This window comes from Heptranchias perlo, chromosome 33, assembly GCF_035084215.1.
Source record: "Heptranchias perlo isolate sHepPer1 chromosome 33, sHepPer1.hap1, whole genome shotgun sequence".
In the NCBI taxonomy this organism is placed as follows: Eukaryota; Metazoa; Chordata; class Chondrichthyes; order Hexanchiformes; family Hexanchidae; genus Heptranchias; species Heptranchias perlo.
In genome coordinates this window covers 9526040-9543153 of record NC_090357.1, presented here as the reverse complement: position 1 = coordinate 9543153, position 17114 = coordinate 9526040, and the positions used below count along the sequence as shown (strand labels likewise).

The 17114-nt window shown below is 42.3% G+C and overlaps 1 protein-coding gene across 4 annotated transcripts in view; it reads left to right on the top strand.

The window, feature by feature from the left end:
- alg9 (ALG9 alpha-1,2-mannosyltransferase) overlaps window positions 1-17114 on the top strand; it is a 186471-nt gene that overhangs the window by 82815 nt on the left and 86542 nt on the right. For all 4 annotated transcript variants that reach the window (XR_010958296.1, XM_067970973.1, XM_067970972.1 and 1 more), the window contains 3 exons: window positions 1814-1943; window positions 3799-3946; window positions 7363-7492. Coding sequence is in view for 3 of the 4 variants with exons in the window: in XM_067970973.1 (XP_067827074.1) it covers window positions 1814-1943; window positions 3799-3946; window positions 7363-7492 (408 nt within the window). In the remaining variant the exon portion in view is untranslated. The remainder of the gene's footprint in view (window positions 1-1813; window positions 1944-3798; window positions 3947-7362; window positions 7493-17114) is intronic.

Below are 17114 nucleotides of genomic sequence, written 5' to 3'. Positions count from 1 at the left end.
AGAATGTTCAAGCACGTATATGTGTCATGTACGTGCAGTGATGCCATAAAGTGTAGAGGAAGCTGGACTGCATAGTGTGTGTAATAGCTACTAAAACTTGACTGCACACACCTTGTACCTTCCTATTGGTGCATCATTTGCTGGCTTGCATTGGTAGGCAGGTTAGTAACTCTAGTTCACAATTAGTTTATAGTATACACCAGGGATGTCCAAAATACAGCCTGTGGGCCACATGCAGCCCCCAAAACCATGGCACTCTGACCCATGAAGTCCAGGCAATTTGGCTGTATTTGCGCTTACATTTCTTCTTCAAATTTTGTGGACTTAAAATTCTGGAAAAGGTAGTCCTTGGCATGGTTACCTCATTAGCGGATAAATCCTAAATCAGAACACCCAAGATCTGTTGGCATCAGCAACTTGAGATAAATGGGAACGCGAATTTAAACTTCTATGTGTTTTCAAGGGCTCCATAATATGCCATGATGTGGAGATGCCGGTGATGGACTGGGGTTGACAATTGTAAACAATTTTACAACACCAAGTTATAGTCCAGCAATTTTATTTTAAATTCACAAGCTTTCGGAGGCTTCCTCCTTCCTCAGGTGAACGAAATGAAATCGCATTTATAATTCACAGAACAATGCTTGGTGATTACAGACAGTTTTTTCAACTGCCCGTTGCCAAGGCAATCAGTGTGCAGACAGACAGGTGTTACCTGCAAGGTCTCAGAATATACAAATCACCAAAAAAAAACAACAAATAAAAAAAAACAGAGATAGAGAGGTAGAAACATAGAAAAGACAGCAACTGACCCGTTATATTAAAAACAGATAACATTTGTTCGTTGGTGGGGTAACGTGTAGCGTGACATGAACCCAAGATCCCGGTTGAGGCCGTCCTCATGGGTGCGGAACTTGGCTATCAATTTCTGCTCGACGATTTTGCGTTGTCGTGTGTCTCGAAGGCCGCCTTGGAGTACGCTTACCCGAAGGTCGGGGAACACTTCAGCGGTCCATGACTGCTGAAGTGTTCCCCGACTGGGAGGGAACCCTCCTGTTTGGCGATTGTTGCGCGGTGTCCGTTCATCCGTTGTCGCAGCGTCTGCATGGTCTCGCCAATGTACCATGCTCTGGGGCATCCTTTCCTGCAACGTATGAGGTAGACAACGTTGCAGGAGTATGAACCCTGCACCTGGTGGGTGGTGTCCTCTCGTGTGATGGTGGTATCTGTGTCGATGATCTGGCATGTCTTGCAGAGGTTACCGTGGCAGGGTTGTGTGGTGTCGTGGACGCTGTTCTCTTGAAAGCTAGGTAATTTGCTGCGAACGATGGTCTGTTTGAGGTTGGGTGGCTGTTTAAAGGCGAGTAGTGGAGGTGTGGGGATGGCCATAGTGAGGTGTTCGTCGTCATTGATGACATGTTGAAGGCTGCGGAGAACATGGCGTCCGGAGATTGGCTGTTGTTGGTGTTGAGTATTGATGCTGTCGCAGCGATGCCGTCATCGTGGGGGATACTGGTGTATAGTGCTGCGGAGTGTGCGAGAGGTACGGCGGCAGAGTCTCTCAGCGTAATCCGAGTTGTATGTGGACTTGAGTGGGTTCATGATCTGTAGTCCTTTCGGGATCTTGTCTGCTTTCTTGCAGCTCTGTAAAAACTTGATGTCTGTGTCTAAATGCGCGATCTTCTTGGATATCCTTTCCACTGTGAGCCGGCAGTTTGCATAATATGCACCTGTGCAACACGCACAGGGAAAAACCTTCGACACTTCTGGTCTACGCTATTGAATAACTGTGACATTTTCCATCTTTTTACAGAAGTGCTACCATTTCTTATTCCAGCGTTACCGTCTAGAGCATTATACAGTCTCCTCTAATTGGCTTGCTTTGGGTACAGTCATCCTGTTCGGATTCCTCTCTCTTTCTCGCTCAGTGGCCTTATTCAGAGGTTAGTGGCTGGAAGTATTTGTGGTGTTGAAATGCAAAGGAACTTTTTTCCCCAATCTGTATGTAGTGATTAGTGCTCAGGACTTAGAAATGGATAAAACAATTCCACTGAGACCTTTTACAAAATATGGTTGGGTTTGAAATTTTTCTCAAAGGCTTTAGTTTTGAGCAGCTGGTTATTTTGAAGGGTAACAACCCCAAAGTTCCAGCTTGAAAAAGCTGATTTAAAAAAAAGTAACTTGCTGATCTCCCTTGGCGATGCACACTGGTTGTCAAGACCAAGTGTCGTCTTGGGTGAAGTGGGGGTTAAAGGGTGGGGATAATTGGGCCTGGCAAGCAGGCACATTTCAATCCCCATCTTAAACTCTTGCATTCTGTCCATATTTTTATATTTCCATTATAAATTCCTACGTCCACATTTATAATGGGAACTGCCGATGTAAACTTGTCACGCTGTAATTACACCCACTGTCAGTGGTGGCGCTGGAATTTCCAACCGCATGGGCCATACACTTGTAGTGGGCATGGATGCCTATCGGCCCCATGCAGATGAGGTGCCCTCCCTGAAAACTCTGATGGGGTCAGCAAGGTGTGGGGGGGGGGGGGGGGTTGCTGGGTGGTGGTATCAGTTGGAGTGAACCTGGCGTATTTGCCAGAATCGTGATCCACTGGTTTCCAGCCCCATAATGTTTAATTGGAGCCCCAGCATCTCTTTGTGTTTTTAGTATAATGGGAGGTTTGGTTTAATCACCGATTTTGTGGTGCTGCTTTGGAACAAAAAATCTCAGATGTTGTAAAGGATTGAAACATTCAGTTTGCAGGTCATAATCCTTAGTGAATATGGGAACAAGCAGTGGACTTTCCTTGCCATTTAGCCAAACGTGTCTATAGGCTTTGTCAACACTGACCTCCAAGCCAGAGATTCACATGTTGGTATTTGTAGCACTGAAGTTAAATATTCCCACTCCCTAGGGGTGAGATTTCCCAGTTCATAGTTGGACTGAGGTGCAGTGAGGCATCAGAACCACAGGAGTCAGAGATGGCAAAATCAAAAATGGAGATGAAGGTGCAGGCCTGTTTTCAGACCATTTTTGAAGTGTTATTTCATGGAACGTCAAAGTGATCATCACAGTTTTTAAAACATCGAGTCCTTGGCTCCCTTGTTGACTTAGTGGATATGTGAACTGCTCAGATTATTGCTGGACCCAAACAAACCAGAGAGGTCCCACTCTGGACTCCCTCTCTGTACTGCATTAGCTGATCCCAGTTGGGTGATAGTAGGTACACTGCAGTTGCCCTTGGAGCTCAACAGCGGTAAATCATTAACCAGTGTTCCAAGTCCTAATTGCTATCCAGTGAACCCTGCTGAGAGGTGCATGTGCATGGGTGTTGGGCAAGGACAGACGGGCTGTGATGACCCCAGGGGTCAGATAACCTACGAGAATACGTTGTCTGGGTTCACATAAAGAATGTCCACTTGTGGGGGAGGTACCAGAGAGAAACTGGAATCATATGGCAGCATGAACCAGTGCCTTTAGGTGAGGAGGGAGGAAAGGTGGGGTGGTGAGGGGTCCGGGGAGAGAGAAATACAAAGCCTTGTTGCTGCAAATACAAGTTTTCAACATCATTCATGCTGTTCTGGACCTGCTGATTTGCTTGTACACAGGGAATTTTTTTTGTTTTATGAACAAGAAATTTGCGAATGATACCTGGCTTTTTTTTTGAAATTCTCCTTTCTAAGGCATCAAAATGCAGTAATTTCTCTCTTTAATAAATGAAAAAAAAATCAGAAAAGAACAAATAAATTGAGGACATGGAAGGAATTTCCGTCATGTTGTCTCGCTGTTAATTCGCAGGTTACCATGCGCCACTTGACCTTTACCCAGAATTCCACAGGATCGCCACAGACCCAACCATTCATACGGTGCCTGAGGGGAGACCAGTTAATATTTGTGTTGGAAAGGAATGGTACCGCTTTCCCAGTAGCTTTCTCCTACCGGACAAGTAAGTAACTTTATACGCCAGCCCTCGGTTCTGTGATTAGACGTTATGTCATTGCTGTTTGTGTTTGGCAGGTAACATACCCTGCCTGTCTAATGTACCCTCATTTTTTGAGTTCAAACCATGCAAAGTTACTGAAATTCATTATATATAAAGTGTCAAACAAAAATAAAAGTTGGTTTTAAGTCTTGTATGTTAAGTAGTGAAAATGTTTAATACATTTCTACAGTAATTCAGTTGGAGGAGACCCCTCCCATGCCCTTTATACAAGGAGATAATGAATAGATTCCACTTAGGATCGGAGCAGTTAGATCATATGTTGTGTCCCCTTTTCCAGCTAAAGCCCTAAGTAGCGTGTTTGACCGTTCTTAAAATGTTCCTTTTCTTCCCCCCCTCCCCCCCCTTACATACACCAGTTGCTCTTTGTACATGCCTTTCTAACTTTTCTCATTTTCGTTGTCAGCTGTAACTTCTAGTGGCTATTTATTTATTTATTTTGTTTCCGTAAGAGAAGACAGTCTCAAGCTGCTGCATTTACATTGGAGCTGAAGCTTCGGTGTGAAGTGATTTTACAAATCCCAAGTCAGGAGCTGACCTGACTCTGGGGCAAAGTGGAGTGAGACTCCCTGGACGATGATGGACCAGGCTGGGCCCAGCTTCAGGACGTATGCCACCATCATAGCATTGGTGTGAAGCAAAAACACAGCAATGCTACAGTTGTAGTATAAATACAGCTTTAGCTCCATTCGCAATTCCTCACTTCATGAAGCAGTCCATGCCAGCATGCAGCAAGACCAGGGTAACATCAAGATTTGGGCTGATAAGTAGCAGGTAACATTGGTGCCACACAAGCGACAAGCAATGTCCATCTCCAACAAGAGAGTCTAACCATCTCCCCTTGACAATTCATTGGTATTACCATCGTCATACTCCCCACCATCAACATCCTGGGGGTCACCATTGACCAGAAACTGAACTGAATCAGACCAGCCACATAAATGCCGTGGCTGCTGGAGCAGGTCAGAGGCTGGGTATTCTGTAGCGAGTGACACATCTCCTGACTTCCCAAAGCCCCTCCACCATCTATAAGGCACAAGTCAGGAGTGTGATGAAATACTTACCTGGATGGGTGCAGCTGCAGTAACACTTGAGAAACTCGACACCATCCAGGACAAAGCAGTCCGCCTGATCAGCAGCTCATCCGCCACCCTAAATATCCACCCCCTCCACCATTAGTGCACTGTGGCTGCAGTGTGTACCATCCACAGGATGCACTGTAGCAACTCACCAAGGCTTCTTCGACCTCTGCCACCTAGAAGGACAAGGGCAGCAGGTGCCAAGTTCCCCTCCAAGTCACACACCATCCTGACTTGGACATATATCACCGTTCCTTCATCGTCCTGGGTCAAAATCCTGGAACTCCTTATCTCACAGCACTGTGGGGGCACCTTCACCACACGGCCTACAGCGGTTCAAGAAGAAGGTGCACCACCACCTTCAGGGCAACTAAGGATGAGCAATAAATGTTGGCCTTGCTAGAGAGGCTCATAGCCCAAGAATAAATTTTTAAAAATAACAAGTTTGTAACTGGAATGTTGATCAGCAAAAGATGGTGGGGGTGGGTGGAATCATACTCTGATTTTGTTAGCCCTTGAGTTCTTTTTGGATGGCTTCACTGCAATAGAAGTAACATCCTGGACGTTTTTTTTACAAAAAGAGAAAATGCTGGAACGATGCACTGGGTGATTCAATATCTGAATAGCTAAGATGGTTACAGCTCTAACACATTTTCATCTAACTGCCAAATTCATACTTCTGAATCTGTATTTTATCAAAAACTTATTTAAGACACGTTTTAAAATGAAAGACTGTTCCCTAAGCATCTGTGAGAGACTAACTCTGCTGACTAATGGATGTGTTCCATGGTGATTACACTTCTTGAAACTGGAGCACAGAAGATTTATTCCCATCTTCTGGCCTCTGCGGTGATTGCCCTTCAACGAAGGACTTTTGTAATTTTTTTTAAAATCCTTAAAAAGCAAGGAATGCAAAACAGTAAAGGGAGTATGTACTATAAGTTTGAAAGTGTTGTGTCTACACAGTTTGATACATTTCACAAGATTTATTTCAACAATCTGTCATCAAATGAATGAAGAATATTTAAAATTTTAGATTAGCGTTTACTGTTTTTTTTTAGTTGAAGTTTTGGTAATGCTCCAGCTGCCACTCAGGGCAGAACATCCTGGAATAGCTTAGGTTGTGAGAGAAGGAGCAAGAGAAACCTCAGGGATCAGCCTCTATTAGACATGAAATCCTTCTTTCGCGTGAGACGTTCAACCAAGGCCCCACCTGCCCCCTTAGGTGGACGGAAAAGATCCACTATTCAAAGAAGGACAGGGAATTGCTCTCGGTGACCTGGCCGACAGTTATCCCTCAACAACACCATCAAAACAAGCTAACTGTTCGGAAAAAGGGTCCAGACCCAAAACGTTCGCTGCTCTGTTCTCTCCAGACTTGCTTAGTGTTTCCAGCATTTTGTATTTATATTTTTTTTGATGTCACAACAGTTCCTGTGGTGTCCTGTTTCCTCCCCACATGGAGCTCATTTTACCAACCTCCAAAGGATGAAAGGCTGAGTGAACTCTGCTAGGATTCAAATCTGATTCCACCTAGTCCAGAGTTCAAACGACCCCATTTCCAGGTTGTTACTAGTGCAACTCTGTATGATAAGACCAGTAACACTTGTACACCATTAAAGTATATGCAGTACACTTTAAGTATATAAAGTATGTGGTGATTTGTGCTTGTTGCCATTGTTATCATGAACAAAGTTTTGAAGACTTCTGTTTTCCATTTTTCTTTTTGTTTGTAAGCATTCCACAAATACTCATTCTTTTATTGGATTGTACTGCTGAATACATGAACCATATGTATTTCATAATCTCTGATACACACAATATATGTGTGTGTGTATATATACAATGCACAATATATTTGTGTGTTTTGGATAATTTATTTGGTTTTCTCCCTTTGCCCTTGGTGGTCTGACACACCTTCCCCAGACGTAGGAAGACCTTAGATCCCAGCTCCCAAAGCCACGAGTAAGAGTCCGTTACAGGATGATTATAGCTCCGACATTTCCCTCCCTCAATTTCTGATTAAAAATAAAATCGTTGGACTATAACTTGGTGTTGTAAAATTGTTTACAATTGTTAACCCCAGTCCATCACCGGCATCTCCACATCAATTTCTGAGGAAGAGTGCCCAGCCCGCACTCACGGCACCCTATACTGACCCTACGAGTAAAAATTTGTACAACTGTGAAACCGGTCTGATGTAAAAGGAAGACTCGAGCTTGAAAGCTTTGTTGTTTAATCCAACGGCAGAATGAAGATCTAATTTTGCTTTTTGTTTTGCAGCTGGCAGCTCCAGTTCATTCCTTCAGAATTTCGAGGCCAGCTCCCAAAATCCTATGCCAAAGGACCAAAGGCAACTCAAATCCATCCATCAGACATGAACGACCAAAACCATGAAGAACCATCCAGATACGTAAGTGAAGAACTTATTTTTGTTGTTATGAATTTTATATTCATGAAGATGAGGAATGTTAACACAGGGGAATGGAATGATTCCATCTCAGCTGCCCAGTGTCGACATCAATTATTATTAGGCAGATATAACTTGGGTTAAACATAAGAGTAAAGCTCACTATACTGTGCACCAACAATTCACCTCAAACCCAACCTCAGAAGAGCACCCCTCCTATAGGAGTGCAACATTTTTCCAGTAAATAAAAGACTTTATCCATCAGCACACTGCTGAAATTCATTGTATTTGCACTGAAAGCATTAAGGTTAAAAGCTGATTCTCCAGCTGCTACTGACACAAGTTGAAATGCGTAGCAAGTGGATTAGTATTAAATGTAAAATCCTAATCCTTGTCTTCAAGTTGCTCCATGACCTTACCTATGTTTGCAGTCTTCTCCAACCTTTTAGCCTCTCCTGCACCTTTCTGTCCTATGCTATTGTGCACTATCCCCCTTCACCCCACTATTAATATCAGCGCCTCCAGTCGCCTCTTTCTGGAACTCCCTCCTTAAGCCTCTGCTCCTTTTTTTAAAAAAAAAAGTTCTCAAAACCCATCTTTTTGATAAAGCTTGTGGTCACCGATCCTAATCACTCCATTCATCGCTCATTGTCTGTTCCTCATCTTTTTTTTAAATTGTGAAATATCTTGGAAATTCTTTATTTTGAAGGTGCTATATAAATGCAAGTTATATTATTGAAGATAAAACTAGAAACTAACTATTGACTCAAACTCTACAGAAGAGCTGGGATCATAATTGGGTAGAAAAACAATTTAAACCTCAGTAAAGTGCTTCGGTGGCACAATATCTTCATGAGAAAGCGCTTTTATTGTAGGATTAAGCTGCTGCTGATGTGTGGCTGTTTTATGCCTCTTCCTTCTCTCCCCTCCCCCCTCCTCTCCCAGCAGAAGATATATGTTGCCGTACTGTATGATTTTCTTCCGTGCGTCTGTGGATAATTGCTCATTGTGTTCAAAACTCACATTTATCAGAGTTTAGTCAAATCTCGTAAGTGACATCCTGTCATCAGATAACGGAGTTTCTTAATATACAGAGCATGCTCTGAATCCTTCCGCTATCAATGCATCCATGAACAGCCTTATCACCTCATTAACTTTTTAAAAAACATTTTAAACAAACTTTATAAGTGATTTCCTGCTATCAGACATCAATTTCCTTTCACAAATGGGAAATGCTGGTTCAATTATCGTGAAACCTGTCACAAAAAATATGTTCTGAAATATTCTAGCACCCTCTATTGAGAGTGTTCTTATTCATTAGAACATGTCTGCTGGCCAATGAGAGTTAACATTTTTCTTGCTGTGTGAGAGATGTTATTTGTGAGTGCTTTACTAAGATGGTCCTGATGAAAAGGGTTGTCTTCTTTTCTCCCCTCTTGTGCTGAATGTGGTGACTCTTGCTGGGTACAGTTCCACAGGTGGCATCTTTATGGATGGACCCTGACGGTGAGTGTCAGCAAGCGATCTCATCATGAAGGGCGTCATATGGTCTTATTCTCATCAGAATTCCTTGCGCCAGCATTTTGCAGTGGGTGGGTCACTGGATGGTAGTCAGGAAGGAAGCCTGGCTAATTACGTTCCCACGTGAACCCCATCTTAATGGGGACTAAATAAGTTAATGTTAAAGTTGCGCCACTGATCATTTATAAGACATGGCTCACAGCAAATCAGCAATTTCCCTAAATCCAATATCCATTTTGGTTTTAACTTTTATTTTCCACCACCCTTACATATGTGTGAAAATGTCTTGCTCTGGCTCTCAATTTTGATGATTAGAAAGTTCTGTTTGATTATCATAAATGCCAACTTATTATGCAGGATTTGAACGTTATATGATTCAGATGTACAAGCAGTGTCATTGCAGCTCAACTTTAATCAGTCATTTATTCCAGTACTGCAGTTTGTATCTAGTTGAGGCAATAATAGCTGTTGATTATGTTCTTAACTTTCAAATGGAATCTTATTTTTAGTCCTTGAAATAGCACCGAAAGCTTCAAGACCTCAACAACTTATCCTGAAGTCTGAGTCAGTCAGTCTCTAGTCTCACCAAATATTTGTTCTTCGTATTACATGTCTGATAATTAAAAACTATTGACATCATCTGGCATCATGTTGAGACCTGAAAAGCTTCTGATAAGTTTCAACTCTATGATTGGGGGTACCTTGCTGTTAAAGATGTAATGGTGTGAGGCACTGAGTGCAGGAGCATAAAGCATCTTGCATAATTAGAGAAGTCCCTTTATTACCTCAACTGTGATAGACATGCCTCCGGCAACTGACAAGTGTTGCCGTGACAACTCTTTGGTAAAGATTAATTATAAATACTGACAGTCAGCCATTTTATGTAAAAGAAATATCTGAACTATTGCTGCAACAATTTTTTTTATTCGTATGAAATTTCATTCTTTGACTACCTGTGAAATATTAACACCTTGGATCGGACAGTTCAGGTTCCAGTTGGCAATTTGATACTGTGGAGGAGGGGGGAATTTAAAAAGATGTTGTTTTTCCCTCTCTCTCGTTTTCTGTAAATAGCAGTCTGTGTTATCATTATTACCTGTCATATAACTTGCATTGCAATGATATACAAAACAAATTGCCAAAAGCATGTTAAGTATTTTTGGTCTGCGATCAGGTGTTTTTGTTTTCAAAAGCTGTTTGATCGCACTTTCTCAAACTTGCATCGTTTTGTAGTGCCAAGCACGGAAAGCTCAACTGAGTCGGAACAGTACTGGGCTATTGTGCAAACGTGGTTGACGTTACTGAAATTGAAACACAAATACCAGCAGAATTGAGATACTTACCCAGCGATGGAGAGGGAAGGATATCTGCAAAGTAGAGTTCACACTAAAGAGATTGGCATTGATTTCACCACTGCCTGAGAACTCTTGAGTTGCATTGAAACTGGATCTGAGCTCTGCTCCTGGGTTGACTTGACGCTGAAGAAATCAGCTCATATCCCTTAGCTGGCACTGGTCATACATATGTAAGCCCTAAATACTCAAGAATGCACAAGAAGGTAAGGGAAATACAACAGAAAGGGGTAAATTCGCTGGGATTGTGGGTTAGCGATGACACTACCATTTCTCTGACCCACACTCCCTTCAAATGTGAGATCAGAGCATTAACCCTTAGATTCCCAATTGCTAGTGCCTCTTACACAGGCCAGTGCTGGTTCAGCTGTTGGGGAGGGGGAAACAGTGAAACACATGCAACAGAAGTTGCAATTTCTTTGAAACCCAAATATCCAGCAGTTTTAAACCTTAATCTGTGATTTGGCTAGACACCCATGAATAGGTGCCAAGCACGGGAAGCTTAAGATTTGCAGGTTATTGAGAAATATTTCATCTTGATTACAATCAATCTCAGTTTTAGCAGAGGTTTGAATTAATTCTGGTCATTTAACTCCTTATTCATGGGTAATTTTCCTGTTTTGATGATATGACCTCCTGCAAACCTTCTATTTGATTAATTTACTCTGCAATCTGTGACTGGCATCAACCCTAGATGTACAGCTCACATGTTTTTTGTATTTAACTTCATTGTCTGTAATAGTTTTAAAACCACAAATTGCTTTTCACATTACTGAGATACCCAAGATGGTAAAAGTGTTTGATCAACTTCAAACCCTGCGACATTTGGATTTAATTTATTGATGTTCTATCAAGTGAATGCAATCTGAGGAATACACTAAAGGTATTTTGGTAGGCCATTTGTACTTCCCCGTTTACATCAATGTGCAGCTTTTTGTAGGGTTGCCAACTCTAGTTGGATGTATTCCTGGATGTTTCAATCACATGATTTCCCACCTCCAGCTACCCCGCCCAATCAAACAGCCTCTTTCCCATCTCCAGTATTTTTATAACTAATAAACAAAACTGTTCAAAAAAAATGGAATTTTTTTTTAATACCCCTATAATTTTTCTCCCAAGTTGCTCACAACAGTTCCCAGGAGATTAATCTTTAATTCCTCCTGGAGACTCCGGGATGATCCTGGAGGGTTGGCAACCCTGGCTTCATGACATACAGTGATACAAAAACCAGCACAGTCCCCACCACATATAGCAGGCGTGCTCGTGTGAACGCGATTTGCCCGCTATATGCGAAGGCCGGTATAATGCAGTAGCGTTAGTAAAATTAAACACCCAGAGTCAGTTTGCATCATTGCTCAGTATCAGTGAAAAGAAAAAGCAGCAGCTCCAGCAGAGATTCAAAATTAATTTTATACAACACGCACAGTACTGGTTGGGCCGCAGAGAGTTAGCGGCAGTGACTCAATCTGAGGGTGCTAACAAACTGCTGCAGCTCCACCATCATGCTTTATAAAACCACCGCTCAATGGAGTTGATGTCTTGTAAGTGACTTCTCCAACCTACTATTCCCTGTGTTGTGGATGTGGCTTTGGAACATTTTTCTATGATACTAAACCTGCATTTTAAATTGTAGAAGGAATGGAAGCCTAAGGGATGTGAAGTCTGCGAACTAGTGAGTGTAAAGAGCTGCTTCTGCCCAAAATAAACAACGCACCTAAGACACTATTACCGGCAACCTTAAAATTGACATTAATGCAAATAGATAATGATTATTGCTTTTTGGCCAATATAAGCGGCTGCCTGTTTTAAATGTGGATGTTTTAAGTGGTGGAGACTGTAGCATAAACTCAGAGGTGAGGAGGTACCAGGATTGACTAAGAAAGTAAGGAAGAAAGATTTTACATTTATATAGCGCCTTTCACAACTTCAGGCCGTCCCAAAGTGTTTTTCAGCCAATGAAGTACTTTTTGAAGTGTACTCGCTGTTGTAATATAAGAAACACAGCAGCCAATTTGCTAACAGCAAGGTTCCACAAACAACAATGTGCTAATGACCAGACAATCTCTTTTTTTAAAGTGATGTTGGTTGAGGGATAAATATTGGCCAGGACACCAGGGAGAACTCCCCTGCTCTTCTTCGAATAGTGCCATGGAATCTTTTACATCCACCTGAGAGGGCAGACCTTGGTTTGACGTCTCATCCGAAAGATGGCACCTTCAACAGTGCAGCACTCCCTCAGTATTGCACTGGAGTGTCAGCATAGATTTTGTGCTCAAGGTTCTGGAGTGGGGCTTGAACCCACAGTGGAATGGGGCTTGAACCCACAGCCTTCTGACTCACAGGCAAGAGTGCTACCGCAAGGAACACACCACAAAATGGAAGCCGCCAGGCAGAACTATGCACTAAGCGTGGGTAAAGTAGCCTGGTAGTTATGGCTTTGGACGAGCAACCCAGAGGTCCTGAGTTCAAATCCCACCATGACAAGGTTGTGAAATTGTATTTAATAAATCTGGTAATTTGTGGACTGGCACCAGAAAATAATAAAGAAGCGCACAAGAGGTAAGAGACCCCCTGCAGGGTTTAGTTCTCCTAAACCAGTTGACTTCACGGTATAGCTGTGGTCCGGGGCAAAGCCAGTGTACCATATCAGAACCTGTGTCTTGAGATTTGTACCTGTGATATAAAAGGCCTCAAATATGGTCAATTATTACACATCTTTGTATGACATGTACAATGGAATTTGTTTTTTTAAAGGAAAGTAGAACAATTCATGGTTTTTGTGCATTTGGGTACTAATATATTTTTGTTGTCGTTCGAATGCGCACCTTGCAATCCAGACCAGCAGTCGCTCTTTGTTTAACCTTTAGTTTACGTGAGGTTTATTTTCAAATGCTCTTCTCAGAGATTTTCTCTGATAAGTGTGTGGCTCTCCCCTTGCAGTGCAATGAACTGTAGAGCCCAGTCCACAGAGATCGCCATTTGAGGCACGTTGTATCCAGTGCTTGTCTGACAGCAGTGGAGCAGTGCGCTGCATTGCAGAAAGAAAGGACAAAGGGCACACAAACTTAAACAGCATAGACATCCAATTGTCAACATTCATTCCAGGGAGAGTGAAGATGTGCGTGTTCAGGTTAAAGAATTCTACACGAATTCTTGACTTAATTCAGTAGGGATGGAAGCATGCGAATTAGGCTGCATTTTTTTCCTGTACTGTCAAATTATAGTCGGTGAACTTGGTCTAATATTCCTGTTTGCATTGCATCTGATCATGAGCGAATAGCAAGTTAGGTAAGCACTGATTTGTAAAATTACAAAAGATGATTTTTGGGAAGAAAGTGGAGAGCTTATTGACTGAATATATCAATTAGATCACAGGCACATTGCATTGAGGTTATTGTTCCCCAACGCATGCTGTTTACACTGTGTTCTCTCAACCTCTTCATTTCACTACATTACAATTTTTTATAAGGACAACGAGCTTACTCTTTCCAGCTGTGCTTGCTTATAGTGGCCATCATACCCAGAGTCTGCGGTCAGGAGAGCGCAATGTAGAACTACATAGAAATTACAGCACAGAAATAGGCCATTCCTCCTAACGGGTCTATGTCGGTGTTTATGTTCCACATGAACCTCCTCCCACCCTACTTCATCTCACCCTGTCATCTGTTAACTAATGGGATATGGCTAGGTTACTAAGACAGCAACAAGTGTAATAGATTGCAGATTAACAAATGTTGCCTTGCTAACTCCAATTTTGCAGGAAATTATGATAAAATGTTCTTGAAGTCTCTCATTAATTCACCTGGAGAAACTTTATTAGAATTAATATGATTTTAAGTTGCCGGCTTACCCTCTGGCCGGGGGATTTCTGCCTGATGACGGACAAACCTAAAGATGAGGCAAAGGGAAATAGATAAAACAACCAAATGCCCAAGTCATCCTTTTTATTTAAGACAGTATGAGAGACAAGAGTCCTATTTAGCTACGAGATCCTAAAGTAGTTATTTTTTGCTCATTTCCTCCACTCCCCTTCCTCTCCTGAAGGCCCTAACTCCTATGAAGGTGCAGTCCGCAGACCCCAGCAGCCCTCCAGTTCCTCACCCAAGCGGATATTGTTCATGAGTGAGTTCACACAGTAAGTGCTGTTCATCTGTGGAGGGCATCACAACTGAGTTCAATCTTGTCCTCAGATAACACCCACAGACGCATACTGTCACCGGACAGCAATCAAGAATAGGACCCCTGGCTGTTTTTTTTCCCTCTCCTTGATTTTCTCTTCTCCCAGCCAAGGCTAGGATAGTTGAGGCCAATTATGTGGAATTTTTCCAATAGGCATGACATCAATAAACTTAGTACAAGTCAGGAATCAAACATGAGACCCCCTGGGGGCCTGTTCGGCTCAGTTACAAACTGATTTAACCATCTCATCCAGTGGTGCACACAGTGAACAAGTCTGTTTTATGTAAGTCATTGTGAGGGATAAAACTCTTTTTAGCTCCATGATCCTAATATTTCTGTAAAGCTGTCGCTCAGACATTTGCGCAGTCGATATGAACCACTAATTAGCTGAGCAATCAGCTGTTGAAATGGAAGGGCTGTACACATGAACAGCCAAGTGATCAGTTGTTTAATGGGCTGTTTGCTTTGTACGATGGATCAGATTGTGTCACCAACTCTGACATTCAAACTGGCTGGTGATAATGACGTGATATCTGCAAATGAAGACTGGTGAATTTGTTAAATGATTTGTTGCCAGTATTGTACCAATCTCTCTCACTTCATTTAACTATGGGATGTCGAAATGTAATGCTCTATATACTCGCATATGAGATTGGAGATTTAGGTCACTGGGGGTTGACAGTAAGGGGGAATTGTCTTATGGTTAAGTCATTATTGTGAGGGGTACTGTATCTTACTCTGCGGAGAACGCTCACCTCTTCCTAGGCAGGTGCTGCTTCCTTGCCTGTTCTGGCATTTCCAGCACTGTTTGACTCTCTGGCTCGCAAACTTCCCCCTCTCTCTGGCGACCGACCTCACCCACCCCCCCGGTCTGTATGAAGCCATTACACTGTGTGGAATAATCAGCATGCCTTAAAATCAAACCTCCTGCCCTCTGGGGAGCTGTGATAACTGATGGGTCGCCATTATATGTGGGCAATAGGTTTATTTTCCAGGCATTTTAGCTGGAAAGTGAGGTGGGGGCGCTAGTATGTTGTTTAATTTCTAGTATATTTGGCTTAAATCCTACTTAGTAATATCCATACATGGAGCATTACTTTAATAAAAAAAAAGGAAAGGCTTTGTATTATCAATAATGCATTAATCGGGATTTAACCATTATGTAAAGAGCAATAAAAAAATAAATATAATTATTTCCATAATTTGATCTGAGGTTTATGGTGCAGACGTGCGTCAGACTCGTTTTTAATAAGATTATATTGCGTGGGACCCCTCTGATAGGAAATGCTGACTCGGGTCTGTATTAACTAAAAATAAGCCCCATAGTTGATGAGTCTTTACTTTTCATATGCACTGTGGGATCTCACTCATATGATGGATATAGTTCGCTATTTCCCCATGGTTTTGATTTAATTTAGTGGGTGGGATAGTAAACAGGTCTTTTTTTTAATTGAGAAAACTAGATGGAAGGTTAAGACCCAAAGCTTATACTATTACTGGGGTCAAAAACCTTAAAGATTGTAGGATTAAGGGAAGACATAGGAATAGGAGTAGGCCATTCAGCCCCTCGGTAAGCCACGCAGAAGCATCTATTTGTGGAAAAAGAAAATTGGTTTTAGCTTTTTATAATTCATGTTCCAGCAGTTTAGAGAATACGGAGTTTGTTCATCGGAAAGGCTATTTTAACTTTTTTGCCAATTTTCTCCCCTCTTCTGAAGTGGGTGTGGTTCCAATGCCACTGACAACTTTGCTACTTTGACCAACTGGCCAGTCCCATTGTGCGAGCCTCGATGGTGAATTTCAGCAGGCTATCTGATCATGCAGGCTATTATAGCCGAGCTTGACCCAGCGTCCATACACGAGCACTTTCAAGCAGCTATCACTAGATGGCGATCATGGGATGGCTGTCAGGTCTTTTTATCCTCCATGACCCAAGGACACTGAAGCCAATTGTAGTGTTTGGCAGCAGTCTTGGCTAAGACCAGCTAACTGCACAGACCAGGAATCGGACATGGACCTTAGGCTCAGTGGGCTGATTGCTTGTGGTTGCCGCGTTTTCTTGATTGTTAACTCTTGAAAGGTGATTCTAGGGGAAGGGAATTTTACGTTGCGTGAACCTTCAGAAGTGAGTGATATTTTACTCCCTCAGTTCCATGTGTAATTGTAGTATGTTCCATAGATGATTCAACCGCATCTTCGGAGAGGGGTATAATATAGATGGCTATAACGTGTGTGTGTGAATCTTTAACTCTTCAGTAGGCTATGTTGCACTGGTCTGGAAGTCAGTCTGTGAGGTTCCAGTCACCATATTTTGTTGGACAGATTGAGAAACTGCTCTATTCATGTTGATTTGATAAGATGGTTTAACGCCTCTAACTTAAGTACAGAAGATTGAAATATAAAAAGGAATAGTGGTGTTCCATATCAAATTAAATTGGTGTCGCCTACTTTTAATGAAGATAAATCTTACACTGAAGATCCAACTTTGAAATGGATTGGTAACACGGTATCATTGAGAGCACTAACGATCCTGCGAGAACAGGAGGTGGTGACTGTTCCTGCTGAGTGGGCCA